This window comes from Somniosus microcephalus, chromosome 18, assembly GCF_052327205.1.
Source record: "Somniosus microcephalus isolate GS21.2 chromosome 18, FLI_Smic_1.0, whole genome shotgun sequence".
NCBI lineage: Eukaryota > Metazoa > Chordata > Chondrichthyes > Squaliformes > Somniosidae > Somniosus > Somniosus microcephalus.
This window is the reverse complement of record NC_141004.1, coordinates 56,870,545-56,887,566: the sequence shown is the minus strand read 5'-3', so window position 1 is coordinate 56,887,566 and position 17,022 is coordinate 56,870,545. Positions and strand designations below refer to the sequence as shown.

Genomic DNA, 17,022 nt, shown 5'->3' with positions numbered 1-17,022 from the left:
CACCTTGAGGTCATGAACCGTGCTATATAAAATAAAGTTCTTTCTCTTTATGACATTTATAAAAAAAGATTCGCAATCTGTCTCCACGATTGTTGCTCTTAATTCTCCTAGAATGCTGGTAACGAAGCTTTACCAGCTTCTACGGTGGGTAAACAGGATGAGGAGGGAAACCCTCGTTCAGCAAAGCACTTCCCCGGGTGCATTAGCAGAGGCGAATACCCTGCCGGAGCGAGGCTGCGGGCTGCGGAGCTTGTGCGCCTGCGCGTGACTCTGGGGCCGGCGAGAGGAGGAGAAGCAGCCAGTGCGCCTGCGCTTGACTCTGGCGAGGGAGGGGGTGGAGAGAAGAGGAGAAGCAGCCAGTGCGCCTGCGCTTCATTCTGGCGAGGGAGGGGGGCGGAGAGAGGACGAGAAGCAGTCAGTGCGCCTGCGCTTGACTGTTGGCTCGAGGGGACGGGGATCGAAACGGTGGCTCGCGAATCTGCGGCGACCCGACGGGCACCATGGGCAAGGAGCAGGAGCTGCTGGAAGCGGCGAGGACCGGCAATGTGGCCGTGGTGGAGAAGCTCCTGAGCGGCAGGCACCGGCTGTCGGCAGGCGGCGGTGGCGGAACGGTGTCCCTGCCTCAGCTTTCCAACCTTCTCAGGTGGGTCAGGCAACAACTTGGGACTCGAGTAAGGATGAGGAGGGGGTGGCTGGGCCCGGGGCTGGGCTAAAGCGGGAGGTACGTGGGGTTGGAGCGGCTGTGTTGGTTGTTTAGTGTCTGGAGTCGCGTCCCGTCCTGTGTAGAGCGGTCAGTGTTGTGGCTGCGACCACTTCGCATTTAGAAACATCTCAGTGGACCTGATGGCAGAGGGGAGATGTTTTAAATTTAAAAAGCGAGCTGATGCCGCGGGAGAAGTGACTTAAAAAAAAGTCGTTTTGAATGTTTGGGGTTGGTTCCTTGCAGTGACAGTGTTGTGCAATCTGCAGTGAGTAATAAATGTTGAAGTTCTCGTTAAGGGAGTGAGGAAATGGTTGCAACCCTTGTATTTGTAACCTGTTTTTTGGTTTAAAAGTTTGGTGTATATGTTTACTTGTTTGAAATGGAAGTATTGGGATCCCCTTTTAAAACTTATCAAAAGATTATTTACATTTATTTCTGTTGTTTCCGACTTTTTGTTTGAAATAGTCTTGTTTATAAACAGTCTATGTTGATAGCTGCCAAGCAGGAACCCCGGAGTGTGATGGAATAGATACATTTACCCTTGAACCCGGTAATGTGAGTTAGTGATTAATGTTCAGCTCCTGCATACTGTCAAGCTGGGTGACTCCTCCAGGTCTGTTCCCCTTATGTCACCAGTACTCTTTGTTTGAACAGAAAATAGCCAATGAAACAATAAGAATGTGGTTATTTATTTGTATCTTTTTGACTTGATGCTTGCTGGTATGCCAAGCAAGTAAACTTAATCTCAATATTGCAAGCACTGCTGCTGTATTCTTAGAAATTAAGTAAGCTGAAAATCTTAAACAAAAGCAGCAAATGTTGGAAACACACATTGATCATTCAGCATCAATGGATAGAACAAGAAAGTCCATGCTTCGGCTGAGCACTTCTTCAGAACTTCTCAGAAGGGTCCAGTCTGAAACATCGACTTGTTCTTTCTACTTATGCTGAATGATCTATGTGTATTTCCAGCATTTTCTGCTGCATTCTTAATATCTGTTTTTAGCACCTTGTTAAATGCAATCAAAAATAGTAAGTTGACATGCTAGCTAGTCAGAGAAGAACTTCATTATTACTCTGTATTCTTGCAGAAGTAACTTGAGGTAGAGGTTATAAAAAGAAAGTACATTGCACTTTTTTGAAGAATGGCATTGTAACAAGTGTATGCCTATGGTGCAAGAATACAGCCTCCAATTTGAGCCAAACTGACACTAAAACTGCATGAAACTGTGGTCTTTGTAGTTTAGTTTGAAATCTTATTTATTTTGTGGCACAAAAATGCTAAGTGGAAGGGGGGTAATACAACTTACTTTCCTACCTTTTGCAAACAATGCCATTCTATCTGTCTGGCTGGATTTGAGCTCGGGTCATGGCAGTGAAAGGACAGCGTCGTAATGGTAAATGTTTATTGGTGTCGGTTATTTCTTCCTATTTTTCTTCTATCTGAGAACAAGCTGGAAGGAGCCTTGCTCCCAGGGCTCTGACAATGTGGCTTTGCTTCATTGGAAACTGTGTATTAGAAATTTGGTGTTAAGTACTGGCAAGAGGTGTGAGACCACCGTGAAGAGGTAGTTTTGCACCTCTTGGCCGAGGGCACATCAGGTAAACTTTTTGAATAGTAGGATAGCAATCTATTTCATTTCCTGTGCCTTTCCAGTCTTGACAGAGTTTGACTTGAAACGTTGACTCTATTTCTCTCTCCACGGATGTTGCCTGGCTTGCTGAGTTTTTCCAGCATTTTCTGTTGTTGTTTTTGAATAGTAGTGTTGTCAAGAATTATCTCTTGGGTAGGCTGCTGATCGCATTTGTCTAGTTAGAATTTGTGTTATTGATTATTGGTCTTTGCTTCCTATTTACATGGACTTCACACTTGCTTCAGGATAACTGCAGCCCAATACAAAGCTAACTTTAAAAGTTTTTAAACTTAATTTTTAATGCTAGAGAGCTGATGTTCCTGTCACGTTCTCCTAACATTGCCATTTAACCACCGTTTGGCTGCCAGTGAGTGTTACTGAGTTTGTTTTTCACTGGACAGAGAGTGATACAGGATCCAGCAAAGTAGGTTGGGTCTGCCATTTGTGCTTCTGACACTGGCACCTGTGCTATAACAGCGTTCTAAAGATGCAAGTGCATTTTGTGGGAGTGATAGACCAAGCCCTCGTCTAGCTTGGCGCTACCTCATATTGGCACAAGTGGAATTAGAAAATTGCTTGGGGATCGTATGCGATAATAGGCATGGTGGAATTGAGGAAGGGGCAAGTAAGAAAATGAACGACGGTATATTGAAACATTTTTAGAGCACAGCGAGTGAAAACATATGACTTGTTCTTGGGAACCGTGTATCTGGGGTTGGATTTTGTTGCCTGTAGTTATTGGTGGACCCTAAGCCAACAATGAATTATGGGAAGGAAATACTGTCTTGGATAAACTTCAGTAGTTGACATGAAGGAAACAGATTTCTAGTAGCAAGGGTGAAAACATCCATGAAAGCAGTTTTTGAGGAAAATCACCAACAACACTGACCCATGCTTGATGAGCACAAATGAACATAACATTTAAGACACAACATTCATAATACTTCTTCATTGGGTGAGAGCCTTTGGCATTCCACTCAAACATTGGTACAATAACTCCAAACTATTGTCGATTCCAGCTTTCTGTTTAAATTCAAAGGATTGTACATTTCAATTTGCCATTTGAACTGTTCTAAAACTGGTTAATCATACTCTTACTCTTAAGACTAGTTTGACCAGTTCTTGACAACAGTTAGATTGATTTATATTGAATATTGTACTGGATTTGAACCAATTCTACCTCAACAACTTGTATTTTACAACAACAACGTGTGTGTGTATAGCGCCTTTAACGTAGTAAAACGTCCCAAGGCGCTGCACAGGAGTATTTTAAGACAAAATTTGACACCGAGCCACATAAGGATACATTAGGGCAGGTGACCAAAAGCTTGGTCAAAGAGGGAGGTTTTAAGGAGCGTCTTGAAGGAGGAAAGAGAGGTAGCAAGGCGGAGAGGTTTAGGCAGGGAATTCCAGAGCTTAGGGCCTAGGCAACAGAAGGCACGGCCACCAAAGGTTGAGCGATTATAATCAGGGATGCTCAAAGAGGGCAGAATTAGAGGAGCGCAGATATCTTTGGGGTTGTGGAGCTGGAGGAGATTAGAGATTTGAAGGGGCGAGGCCATGGAGGGATTTGAAAACAAGAATGAGAGTTTGGAAATCGAGGCGCTGCTTAACCGGGAACTAATGTAGGTCAGCGAGCACGGGGTGATGGGTGAATGGGACTTGGTGCGAGTTAGGACATGGGCAGCCGAGTTTTGGATGACCTCAAGTTTACGTAGGGTAGAAGATGGGAGGCCAGCCAGGAATGCGTTGGAATAGTCAAATCTAGAGGTAACAAAAGCATGGATGAGGGTTTCAGCAGCGGATTAACTGAGGCAAGGGCGGAGACGGGCGATGTTACGGAGTTGGAAGTAGGCGGTCTTTGTTATGCTGTTGATATGTGGTCGGAAGCTCAGTTCAGGGTCAAATATGACGCCAAGGATGCGATCAGTGTGGTTCAGCCTCAGACAGATGTTAGGGAGAGGGATGGAGTCAGTGGCTAGGGAACGGAGTTTGTGGTGGGGACTGAAAGCATTGGCGGTCTTCCCAATATTTAATTGGAGAAAATTTTTGCTCATCCAGAACTGTATGTCGGACAAGCTGTCTGACAATTTAGAGACCGTTGAGGGGTCGAGAGAAGAGATAGTGAGTTAGAGCTGGGTGTCGTCAGTGTACATGTGGAAAGTGATGCTGTCTTTTCGTATGATGTCGCCAAGGGGCAACATGTAGATGAGAAATAGGAAGGGGCCAAGGATAGATCCTTGGGGGACACCAGAGGTAATGAGGCGGGAGCCGGAAGAGAAGCCGTTGCAGGTGATTCTCTGGCTATGATTAGATAGATAAGAATGGAACCAGGCGAGTGCAGTCCCACCCAGCTGGACGATGGTGGAGAGGCGTTGGAGAAGGATGGAGTGGTCAACCGTATCAAAGGCTGCAGACAAGTCGAGAAGGACGAGGAGGGATAGTTTACCTTTGTCACAGTCACAAAGGATGTCATTTGTGACTTTGATGAGAGCCGTTTCGGTACTGTGGCGGAAACCTGATTTGAGGGATTCAAACATGGAATTGCGAGAACGATGGGGAGAGGAGTTTAAGAAGACAGTTAGCAGTAGAGAATAGGAGCAGGGGTTTATCTTTGCATTCCAGAATGATTCTGGAATAGTGAGCAATTTTGGCAGACTAGAGCAGGGCCCGATGATGCTTTATGTGGTCCACCCAGATCTGGCGGTGAATGGCTAAACCAGTTGTCTGCCATATCCGTTCATGTCTGCGTCCCTTGGACTTGAGCGCGAAGATGAGAGCTGTACCGGGGGGAACAGCCAGGGTGAGAGAGGATAATTGTTTTACTAGGGACTAGGGCATCAAAGGTGGTGGTGAGGGTGTGGTTGAACAGATCGGCAGCTGCAGAAATGTCATGGTGAATGGAGAGCCAGAGGCTGGACAGTTGGGATTTCATAAGTGCAGTTGTAAGAGAGTTAGGAGAGAGTTTTTTCCAGGGGCTGACACAGAAGGAAGTAGGGTTGGGGTGGGTGGAAGGGGGATGTGGGTGGGGAGCGATACGAGGAAATGGTCAGAGATGGCCTTATCTGCGATTGACACGATGGAAGTAGCGAGGCCATGAGAGATAGCAAGGTTGAGGGGGTGGCCGTGAATATGGGTTGGGGAGTTTACATGGAGGGAGAGATTAGGGGAGGATAGGAGGCGAGTGAACTCAGAGGAGAGCGAGCATGATGAATTGAGATGGAGGTTGAAACCACTGAGGATGAGAAGCCATTCGGTGCTGAGGGAGGAGAACAATGAAGATATCTCAGTAATAACATTTTTATGGCACTTGGGTGGGTGGTAGAGAACAAGAATTTTAAATGAGAGGGGTGGAATAAGGTGAGATGCTCAAAGGAGGAGAAACTGCCAGAGGAATAGGGGGACAGACCAAGGTGTGATTTGGTGATGAGAGCCACACCGCCACCACAGCGGTCTGAGCGGGGCAAGTGGTGGAAGGTATAGCCAGGCGGGGAGGCTTCATTTAAGGGTAAGGTGTTATCACCCCTCAACCAAATTTCTGTCAGGGCCGTGATGTCGATGCAATCATCCACGATAAGCTCATAGATGGCAAGGGCCTTGTTCGCAAGTAAACGGACGTACTGGAGGGAGATGCGGAGAGAGTCGGTGATGGCTGCCCCACTGCCAGCGTCCACAGGGTCAGTGCTGGATGGGGAGGAGATTGGCAAGATTTGCCCCCAGTGGGCGGGAATGTCGACGAGAGTAGGATGGGACAGTTTGGGTTGCTGCTCATAAGGTGGCAGCGATGAGTGTCTCGATTGGCTCTTCGTAGGATGCCAAGAGAGGCACAGAGGGAAGCTGTGGTCTTATCTAAGAGGCAGTCAAGGGAATTAACCTCATTAAAATCTCCTCCACACATTACCTTGGGTGGAGAATGGTGGCCCCTTCGTGGGAGCCAGGAATGTGAAAATGTGTGTATGAATGGAAAATTTGTTCTTCATGGTTTATCCAAGGTATTTCTCTTCTCTCCTGAATTCTCCTTTCCTTGCTGAGAGTGGGCAAGTCACACGCATCCAGGAATCTATTGATATTTAAAGGTAATTGGCTGCAAATAGGTTTTTAAGAAGTATCTGAACAGCAAGATTATTTTTGAAGTGGGTGGTTTGTACTAAAACTGGGTGTCAGAAAAGCATTATTGCATCTGTTTTAGACTACCGTATACTTTCGACTTGAAGTGGCGACCCAGGAAGAATCCTGCTTCCAGACTATGGGTATTTTCCCTCATGGACAGCTTGTTTTGAATCTCAAACCAAACATACCTCAAACTGCATCATTTCTGTGTGCGTCAACAGGATCAATTTGCCTGGCTCAGTAGAACACTAAAGTATGAGGTCATGTACTACAATAGATTGCAGTAGCTGGGACTGATTCCATGCACCAGTGAATTACCTGCACATTCATTTTCTTCCAGAGTACAGCACCCTGGTTTACATTGTTCAAGTGAATGTTATAATGGAGTTAGACTGCCTTAATATATTTGGGCTTAACTGTAATTTTTAAAAATTGGATTGCATTTGCACATTTTTAAAGTATCTGGAGAAGAGATAGCAGAGACACTGTTCACATTTATTAGTTTGTTAGAAAAGGTTGTCGTGCCAGACGACTGGCAGAGAGCTAACATTGTACCTATATTCTAAGAAGGGATATAGAACATGTCCAGGGAACTATAGACCAGTCAGCTTAACATCATGGAACCCCTACTAAAGGGAAAAATAGAAAACTATCTAGAAACCAAAAAAGCAGAGAATAGGGGTATAGGGTAGCTATTCAGAGTGGAAGCAGGTGGGAAGTGGGGACCCACAAGGATCAGTGCTGGGACCACTGTTCACAATTTATATTAACAATTAGACTTTGGACTCCTACACAATTTCTAAATTTGCAGATGACACCAAATTGGGGGGATGATCAATACCAATGTGTGTGCGCGGCCACGCAGTAATCTGCAAGGTACCGTGCAGGCCGCTCACAAGCTTTTGCATTGGAAATACCGCGCATGAGTAGAAATTTAAAGGAGCCACGTATTGAAATAAAACAGGCCGCGCACAACAAAGCACAGCTTTAGAGGGAACATTGGTCAATACTGAGGAGGACTGCAATAAATTACAAGAAGACATTAATAAACTTGCAGAATGAGCATATAATTGGCAAATGAATTGCAACACAGATAAGTGTGAGGTATTTTGGTAAGTAAAATGAGGTGGTCACATATTACTTACAAAATAAGAATCTAAATGGGGTAGAGGAGCAAAGGGATCTGGGAGTACAAACACACACATCAGTAAAAGTAGTGACGCAGGTTAATAAGGCCATAAAAGAGCAAACCAAGCACTAGGGTTTATTTCTAGAGGGATAGAATTGAAAAGTAGAGAAGTTATGCTAAACTTGCATCAAACCTTGATTAGACCATACTTGGAGTACAGTGTGTAGTCACCATATTATAAAAAGGATATAGAGGCACTGGAGAGGGTGAAAAAAAGATTTCCAAGGATGATCCCAAAATGCAAAGTTATACCTATTGGGAAGGTTGAACAGGCTGGGTCTCTTCTCTCTTAAAAAGAAAAGAGATGGGTGATCCAATAGAGGTCTTGATCGAGTAGACACGGAGCGACTGTTTACACTTGTGGGCAAGAGCATAACTAGAGGCCATCAATATAAGGTAGTCGCCATCAATATAAGATAGTCGCCATCAATATAAGGTAGTCACCATCAATATAAGATAGTCGCCATCAATATAAGATAGTCGCCATCAATATAAGGTAGCCGCCATCAATATAAGGTAGTCGCCATCAATATAAGATAGTCGCCATCAATATAAGATAGTCGCCATCAATATAAGATAGTCGCCATCAATATAAGATAGTCGCCATCAATATAAGATAGTCGCCATCAATATAAGATAGTCGCCATCAATATAAGATAGTCGCCATCAATATAAGATAGTCGCCATCAATATAAGATAGTCGCCATCAATATAAGATAGTCGCCAAGAAATCAAACAGGGAATTCAGAAGAAAGTTCTTTTACCACAGAGTGGTGAGAATGTGGAACTCGCTACCACAGAGAGTGGTTGAGGCGAACAGTATAGATGCATTTAAGGGGAAGCTAGATAAGTATATGAAGGAGAAGGGAATAGCGGGTTATGCTGATAGTTAGCAGAGGAAGGATGGGAGGTGGCTCGAGTCGAGCATAAATGCTGGCGTGGACTGGTTGGGCCGAATGGCCTGTTTCTGTGCTGTATATTCTATGTAATTCTATCTAACTTGTTCCAGGTACATATTTATACATGACTCTGCCTCATTGTCAAAGGTTTTTGAATACTTAAAAGTATAACAGTTAAAAAATATTGAGGTCTGGTGCATAATACATCAGAAAGAATGTCTCAATTGTGGTGGCATGCTACTGTATACGGAAGGAAAAAAATCAGAGGGGGAAATTAACCCAAAAGATATTGAAGTATATCCTAGTTGCTGGTTAGAGAAGAGAGAGGTTTGGGAGGTGATTGTCTGTCTAGTCATCCTATTGAAACAGGGAAGGAGGGTAACCCCAGAGGAAGGAGAAAATTAGAGTGGAGACCACCTTTACAAGATGTACAATTATAATATTCCAACAACCATTTTCCAAGTGGATCAGTTGCATATTGAGTTAGACAGACCAAGAAAGTTGGACGCTATGATTGGCCTCAAACTCTGCTTGGGAAGGGAAAAACTGGCCAAAGTTCCCACTACTTTTTGGTATTTTAGTGATCTCTACTTGAAAGTGTGGGTATGAATATGACCTTGCTTGGCTGTGATGGGCCACCTTCCAAGGCATGGTAAAATTGCTTGCAAAAACTCACTCTATCATGAAGAATGGCCTCTTGGCTGGTGTAGGACGCTACGAGGAGGATAGAGGACTAGGGATGAAAAATTACATTTTAGCATTGAAATACCATGTTTACGCAAGTACTGATGACAACTTGCATTTATATACTGCCTTTAACGTAGTAAAACGTCCTAGGGCTTTATAATCATTATTATTTTTGTTCAGCTGTCTGAGATGAGAGCGATCCCTCGCTCACTGTAATCAAAACTCATTCCAAGTTGTCCACCTAAGTAGCCAAGCTGAGAAATACAGATTTCAGTTCTGATAAAGGATATTCATAATCGTGACATAATTATCAAGAAATAATCTCCGATTTGCAGGAACTATTATACCTATTATATCTCAGTTTTTTTATTACTTACCTGATATTTTTAATTGAAGATTACCTGAGACATTACCTTGTCTTTCCTGTCCACAGACACTGATTGACCTGCTGAATATTTCCAGAATTTTCTGTTTTTATTTGAGAAATATAATAAATGTCTGTAATTGCATAGGTTGACTGTTTGAACCATCTGGCAATCCTGACACTTAACGTTTCACTATTATGACAGTGTTATGAGAGGTAATTGTTTCAATCTTGGGGTTGTTTGTCTAAGAGAATATGCTTTGGAGTAATGAGTATAATTATGCCCTGTGGTGGTTGTTTGAAAAGGATGCAAGTGACCGTATAAAATTCTAACAGGACTAGACAGACTAGATGCAGGAAGGCTGTTCCCGATGGCAGGGGAGTCCAGAACCAGGGGTCACAGTCTAAGGATAAGGGGTAAGCCATTTAGGACTGAGATGAGGAGGAATTTCTTCACCCAGAGAGTGGTGAACCTGTGGAATTCTCTGCCACAGAGGGCGGTGGAGGCCAGTTCATTAAATATATTCAAGAAAGAGTTGTATACATTTCTTGAGGCTAAAGGGATCAAGGGATATGGGGAGAAAGCAGGGACAGGGTACTGAATTTGGATGATCAGCCACCATGGAAGGAGTGCAGCGAAGATTCACCAGGCTGATACCTGGGATGGCAGGAATGACGTATGAGGAGAGATTGTGTCGATTGGGCTTATACTCACTGGAGTTTAGAAGATTGAGAGGGGATCCCATCGAAACCTATAAAATTCTGTCAGGCCTGGACAGACTAGATGCAGGAAGGATGTTTATGATGGCTGGGGAGTCCAGAACCAGGGGTCATAGTCTAAGGATAAGGGGTAAGCCATTTAGGACTGAAATGAGGAGGAATTTCTTCACCCAGAGAGTGGTGAACCTGTGGAATTCTCTGCCACAGAGGGCGGTGGAGGCCAGTTCATTAAATATATTCAAGAAAGAGTTGTATACATTTCTTGAGGCTAAAGGGATCAAGGGATATGGGGTGAAGGCAGGGACAGGGTAGTGAATTTGGATGATCAGCCATGATCTCATTGAATGGTGGAGCAGGCTCGAAGGGCCGAATGGCCTACTCCTGCTCCTATCTTCTATGTTTCTATGATCGCATTGAATGGCAGAGCAGGCTTGAGGGGCCGAATGGCCTACTCCTGCTCCTATCTTCCCACTTGCTTCCCACAGAACAGGTACATCAAGAAAAGGATATAATAAAAATAAAACGATATTTGCCTTGTAACTATTTTGTCTCTGGAGATTACTAACCTAAAGCAGGAGGAAGTGTTTGCAACAGGAAGGTCTGTTCATGGTGATTGAAGTCTGCAATTAAAGAATTCTGTTGGTGTAGAGGGCAGCACAAACTGACTGTGTGTTGGATAAATAGCCAGGCATTGTAGTGGTGAAATATACTGTATAGTATCCTGTTACTATAATTACCTTATCAATGCGATTGTGACTTGCACAGGGAACTATTTTTAAATGAAACGTTAGTGCATCGTTTTGAGCAAGTGAAGAAAGCACATATTCATGTGGAGTGTGTGAAATTTCTGAGAATCGGCTGGTTTTTGACGGGAGTCATTGACACTTTGGTCACTAATTGCAGCGTGTGAAATTTCTTATAGTTAAAGGTCTCTTCATGGTGTTTCCTGCTTGTCACTTATGGGAGAAATTAAATAATGGCCTGGAATTTGCAGTTGTAATGACAGCGAAACGGTTAGCACTCGCTGTCATTTCTGTGTAAAACTGACAGTAACCTCTGGCGTCCACACATGCGCAGTAAACACTGAAATTTGGAAGTTGCTGTCCGTGATATCCTGCTCCTCAACAGTGCGCTGTTGCAGTCTTTGTAGATGCAATCAACACACAGTCAATGATTTGACGAGAACTTCAACTTTTTATGCACAATTCTCGCTGTAAAAACCATTGAAAAAGTTAAGTCTTGTTGACTGAGGTGTAAATGAGTTTTTAACGGCGTACTAAGTCATAATTACTGCTGAACAACCTCTGGCCTTGGAAAAACTAATTTTTATCAGTCTGGAGTGCCATTCCCTCATTTCATAAAAATTCCATAGATTTTTAAAATATTTAATTGATATTTCAGGTTCCACCTTAATTCCATGTGTATGTCACAATCTTTATTTCACTCTCTGTAAAATGATTAAAAAGTGAATGATAATCAGTGTTTTTTACTTCCTGGTTTGCTGTCTGTGAGAATTCTTCACCTCTGGCTGCTCAGCCTGCTTGATGACTTCACTGTTCCTGGATGCCACAGATCCCCTATAGATGGCGCCAGAATGAAATTGACGTCGTAATAGGGGAAATCGACGCCACAGAGCCCGCTAAATCTTTGTGGGAAGCTTTCTTCGAGGCCAGTAACAAGCACTGTCCCTTTGACGCTGACTGCAAAATCTGGGCCATTTAAGCTGTGATTCGTATATTGAAAATGGGAACAGTTGGTAAGAGTTTCTGAATTTTAATGGACGTGTAATGCCAGAACAGTTTCTTTAAGCTTTGAATTTGTGAACCTGCCATAATGGGGTGTCTTGATCAGCAGTTGGCCTTGAAGAAAACTAAATACGAAGCATTTTTTGTTGATTGCTGAATTCTGATTACATTGGTTTTTTTGGGGGGGTGGGGGTGGGGGGAGGCAAAGAGTGTGGTGCAGAAAAGTTGCTTGAAGGAGTCCCTGAGTTTGATTCGGATGACATAAATAAAATATTTAACAATTGTCAGCTGGGGGTGGTGGGGAGGAGGGTAGAAGTTATTTCAACCATGTGTTAATAAAGCTCCCTCACACTGCTGCATTGTTAACTTCAAGAAACTCTGAGCAGCATTTGCTGATGAAGCAAAATACTCAACACATTCTTCAACTCCTAACCCCCCCTCCCCACCAAGAAATTTCTCACACCACTATTCAATGGTGATTATGTACATGAATATGAATAATCGGCATAACTGAGAGCAGCAGAATAGGACCTCTAAAACATTGGGTCCTGCAGATCTAATATTTTTGTTTAAATCCCATGATATATAACTCTACCAACAGTATATGCACATCTCAAATCCATCTCCACCCCACCATTTTAGTACTGTACACACTAACTATCCTTTCACAGCTTCTTGTATGAAAATGACCAGGATTTCATTGGAGCCAATTGTTCAGGTGAGGAATCGATTCAATAATGAAGAGCTGTGGGAATGTGATATTATACAGTGAAGCATCCTGCTAAACATATGGAAAGTCAGAAATTATTGTATTCACATCAGCAAGGATATTTAATTAAAACTATCTGGTAAGTTTAATTTTTTTTTTCAAATAGCCTGCAAATCGTAGATTATTTCTTGATAATTATATCACAATCACGTATCTTGTTGCTTGAAATCACTCAATCATTGTCAGTCCAAAAAAAATGTCAAAATACTGAATTAAAACCATATATGCAATCAGAATTGTAGTGTTTGATGTTTTCTGAAGCTTTTGACTGTATTCTTCTAATAGTTCCCATCATACTACTGTACAGTACTACACAAATTCAAGCCAAAAAGCAACAGAATTTAACAGGACCATTTTTGAGCAGTTTTTTAATATATGATGTGAGTCTTTAAGAGCTAGTGTGTAGCTTTGAATACAAATTGCAGCCAGTAAAAAGATATGATTATTTTGACCATTGTTTATCTTAAACCAGGGTTGTTCAACCTGTGGCTGTAGAGGCACTACATCCCAAGAGTTCTGTCAGTCAAGGACAAGGTATCTCGGTTGTATTTTGCTTATAATTCTTAAATGGTTTGTCCTGGTTCTTTCTCTTTTTGGAGTCTGGGAATTGAAAGCGGCTGTTTCAAGTCTCTCGCATCATTGTTGAATAAATGCAACTCGGAACATTAAGAATTGATATTGTCAGCAACTTGGAATATATGTAAATAATAGGAACATGATTCAAACTGTGTGTGGCTGTTGAGGCTGCGTGGTACATAAGCTGTGTGGCCCGGAAGGCTTCGGAAAGAATGGTTGATTACATCCGCAGCAAAATGTGTGCAATTTACATTGGGCTTAGTTCTTTTTTGTATGGGATTTGATTTGATTGAAATTGTCTGCTAAAATGGTATGATTTTACGCTTAAGCTTTTTCAACTTTCAAAATGCATACCCTTTTTGTACATGTATAATTTCTGGAAAATAATCCTTTGCATTGGTAATGTACAGAACCGGTATTAGAATAATTTGTACACCGCTAAGGGATTTTTCTTAATTCATTGGTTTCCATGAAAACTGCTGCTACAGTCCTGAGCATGATAATATCTGTATACACAACAACAACTTGTATAGCGCCTTTAACGTCCCAAGGCGCTGCACAGGTGTATTGTAAGAAAAGAAATTTCACATTTTTGTTTATACACTGATGCAAATGGTACAGTTGACATTTGATTAATGTGGTTATTGTGGTCATAGAGTGGGTGCATTTCGGAAGTGCTGTATTTACCTGTTCTACATGCGTCCCTGTTTCAAAAGAGAAACATTTGTTTTCCCCCCCAAGCTAATCTGACCAGAAGTTAACCAGCCTTCCTGTTTGAAATTTAAATAAAACTGTAACTTCACATTGGAAATTACCATCTCACAGTGGCTTTTAAATAATCATTGGGTACTCTCCACAGGTTTACGTGTTTAAAGTGGAGAACTTTTGAAAGACTAGATAATCTGCATAATTCTCTGCAGGTCAAAAAGTGTCCAAGTGAGGAGCAATGGGAGAGATAACCAATATTGTTACACAAGTCTCACGTGGCCTTTTGCCTTTACAAGGGAGAGCACTGAAACTGAATGTGTAAACTTGCAATCAGTTCTGCCTTTTTTTTTGTTAAATGTGCAAGGGTACAGTGAATTATATAGCGTGTAGTTCACTGGCAGAAACTACATTTAAGACTGAAGGATCTGGGCAGCAGAATACAGGAAACTCTTTGGTATCCGGCACCGACGGGACCGTGATGGTGCCGGTTGATTAAAAAATTCCGGATAACGGAGAGGTATATCTACCGAGGCTATTTTTAACAAACAAAAATTTAAAAGATCAAGAAATGTGCAGTATAATCTATATTAACGATTTGGAGGAAGGGACCAAGTGCAACATGTCCAAGTTTGCCGACGATACAAAGATGGGAGGGAAAGCAATGAGTGAGGAGGACATAAAAAACCTGCAAAAGGACATAGACAGGCTAAGTGAGTGGGCAGAGATTTGGCAGATGCAATATAATGTTGGAAAGTGTGAGGTTATGCACTTTGGCAGAAAAAATCAAAGAGGAAGTTATTATCTAAATGGAGAGAAACTGCAAAGTGCTACAGTACAAAGGGATCTGGGGATCCTGGTGCATGAAACACAAAAAGTTAGTATGCAGGTGCAGCAGGTGATCAGGAAGGCCAATGGAATCTTGGCTTTTATTGCAAGGGGGATGGAGTATAAAAACAGGGAAGTCTTGCTGCAGTTATACAGGGTATTGGTGAGGCCACACCTGGAATACTGCGTGCAGTTTTGGTTTCCATATTTAAGAAAAGATATACTTGCTCTCGAGGCGGTTCAGAGAAGGTTCACTCGGTTGATTCCGGAGATGAGGGGGTTGACGTATGAGGAAAGGTTGAGTAGGCTGGAACTCTACTCATTGGAGTTCAGAAGAATGAGAGGCGATCTTATCGAAACATATAAGATTGTGAGGGGGCTTGATCGGGTGGATGCGGGGAGGATGTTTCCACTGATGGGTGAGACTAGAACTAGGGGGCATAATCTAAGAATAAGGGGCTGCCCTTTCAAAACTGAGATGAGGAGAAAATTCTTCACTCGGAGGGTAGTAAATCTATGGAATTTGCTACCCCAGAGAGCTGTGGAAGCTGCAACATTAAATAAATTTAAAATGGAGATGGACAGTTTCCTAGCAGATAAGGGAATTAGGGGTTACGGGGAGAGGGCAGGGAAGTGGACGTGAGTCTAGATTTGGATCAGCCATGATCCTATTGAATGGCGGAGCAGGCCCGAGGGGCCGTATGGCCCACTCCTGCTCCTACTTCTTATGTTCTTTATGTAATTGGGTCCTCACCTACAGAATGTTGTGTTAAATGGATGGTGGAAGATGCTTGATTAAGTACAGTAATGCCAGTTGAGGGTAATCCATAACTCTTTAATTACTTAACAGTAAAACAAAACTTTTAAATGACTGTATACTGTAGTTTTCGGAGTGAGAATTATGCCGGTTATTAGAGAGTTTCCTGTACTGGTTATTAGTTCATACTTTCATTTATATACTTTTGAAACCTGACGATGGGTTTCTTCACTTTTTAATGAAAATAAGAGCATGAAGCATTGAATGCGAAAAGTTCATTCAACCTATCGAGCCTGATCTTTGCACAGATCACATACGACCTACCTATTTGACTTTGCTCATTTAGTCAGGGGGGAGAAAATTCTGTTTTAAAACATCTAGATTCCCACAGGCAATGAAGTAGAACTCCAGAATATTCATCCAGCTCCATTATTAAACCTAGGCCTGCTAATCGCCAGACAACATTTGGTTTCCCCCAAAGATGACCATTTAAAAAAAAAAAAAAAAAACCCTTCCAATTTTCTCTCTTCTCTTCCTGAAGGCAGCGACTCATGTTAAAATTCTCATCCATTTTTTCAAATCTGTCTGCAGCCTCGTCCCTCCCTATCCCTGTAACCATTTCCAGCCCTACAACCCTCCAAGATCTCTGTGCTCCTCCAATTCTGGCCTCTTGCACACCCTGATTTTCTTCACTCCACCATTGACGGCTGTGCCTTCAACTGCCTAGACTCTAAACTCTGGAATTCCCTCCCTAAACCTCTCTCTCTTTCTCTCTCTCTCTCTCTTTCTCAAACCTATATGACCACCTGTCCTGGTATCTCCTTATGTGGCTCTGTGTCAAATTTTGTTTTATAACGCTCCAGTAAAACGCCGTGGGATGTTTTACTATGTTAAAGGTGCTATATAAATGCAAATTGTTGCAGTTGTAAGCATGTGGCTGCTTCGGTACTCGCTGTCAGTTACCTGCTGTCAGTGATATTTCTTCATGTGTGATCCTAGACTGAGTGAGAGTGTCCAACTCTGGGGAACTTGATAATTGAGCCTCCTCCTGTTATTAGTTAACATCATCACAACCTTCTCCCCCGCCCCCCCCCCCCCCCCTGCCGCCCCCCAGTTCTTTTTCAACAGTATGTCACTTTGTTTTTTTCCCTTGAACAGTACTGAATTTACACATAAAGCTGTTTGATGTAGCTTGGCTTGTACCCATGCAGGTTATAATGCTGTATCCGGCTTGTACATCCTGCACGGTAGTGGAATAATGTATTGCATTTCCAGAAAGCCAACATATCATTTGCACTTAAAAAAAAAACCTTAAAGATTAAATCAAGGAACCAGC

The 17,022-nt window shown here is 42.6% G+C and overlaps 1 protein-coding gene across 10 annotated transcripts in view; it reads left to right on the top strand.

Annotated features, from left to right (window-relative positions):
* Positions 1-382: 382 nt before the first annotated feature.
* Positions 383-17,022, top strand: part of anks1ab (ankyrin repeat and sterile alpha motif domain containing 1Ab) — a 440,627-nt gene continuing 423,987 nt past the window's right edge. For 7 of the 10 annotated variants that reach the window (XM_086011497.1, XM_086011496.1, XM_086011499.1 and 4 more), the window contains exon 1: positions 384-643. In XM_086011497.1, the coding sequence (XP_085867623.1) occupies positions 501-643 (143 nt within the window). In that variant the 5' untranslated portion in view covers positions 384-500. Of the gene's footprint in view, positions 644-17,022 lie in introns of all 10 variants that reach the window. The other 3 variants (XM_086011498.1, XM_086011505.1, XM_086011494.1) reach the window with 2 other exon arrangements.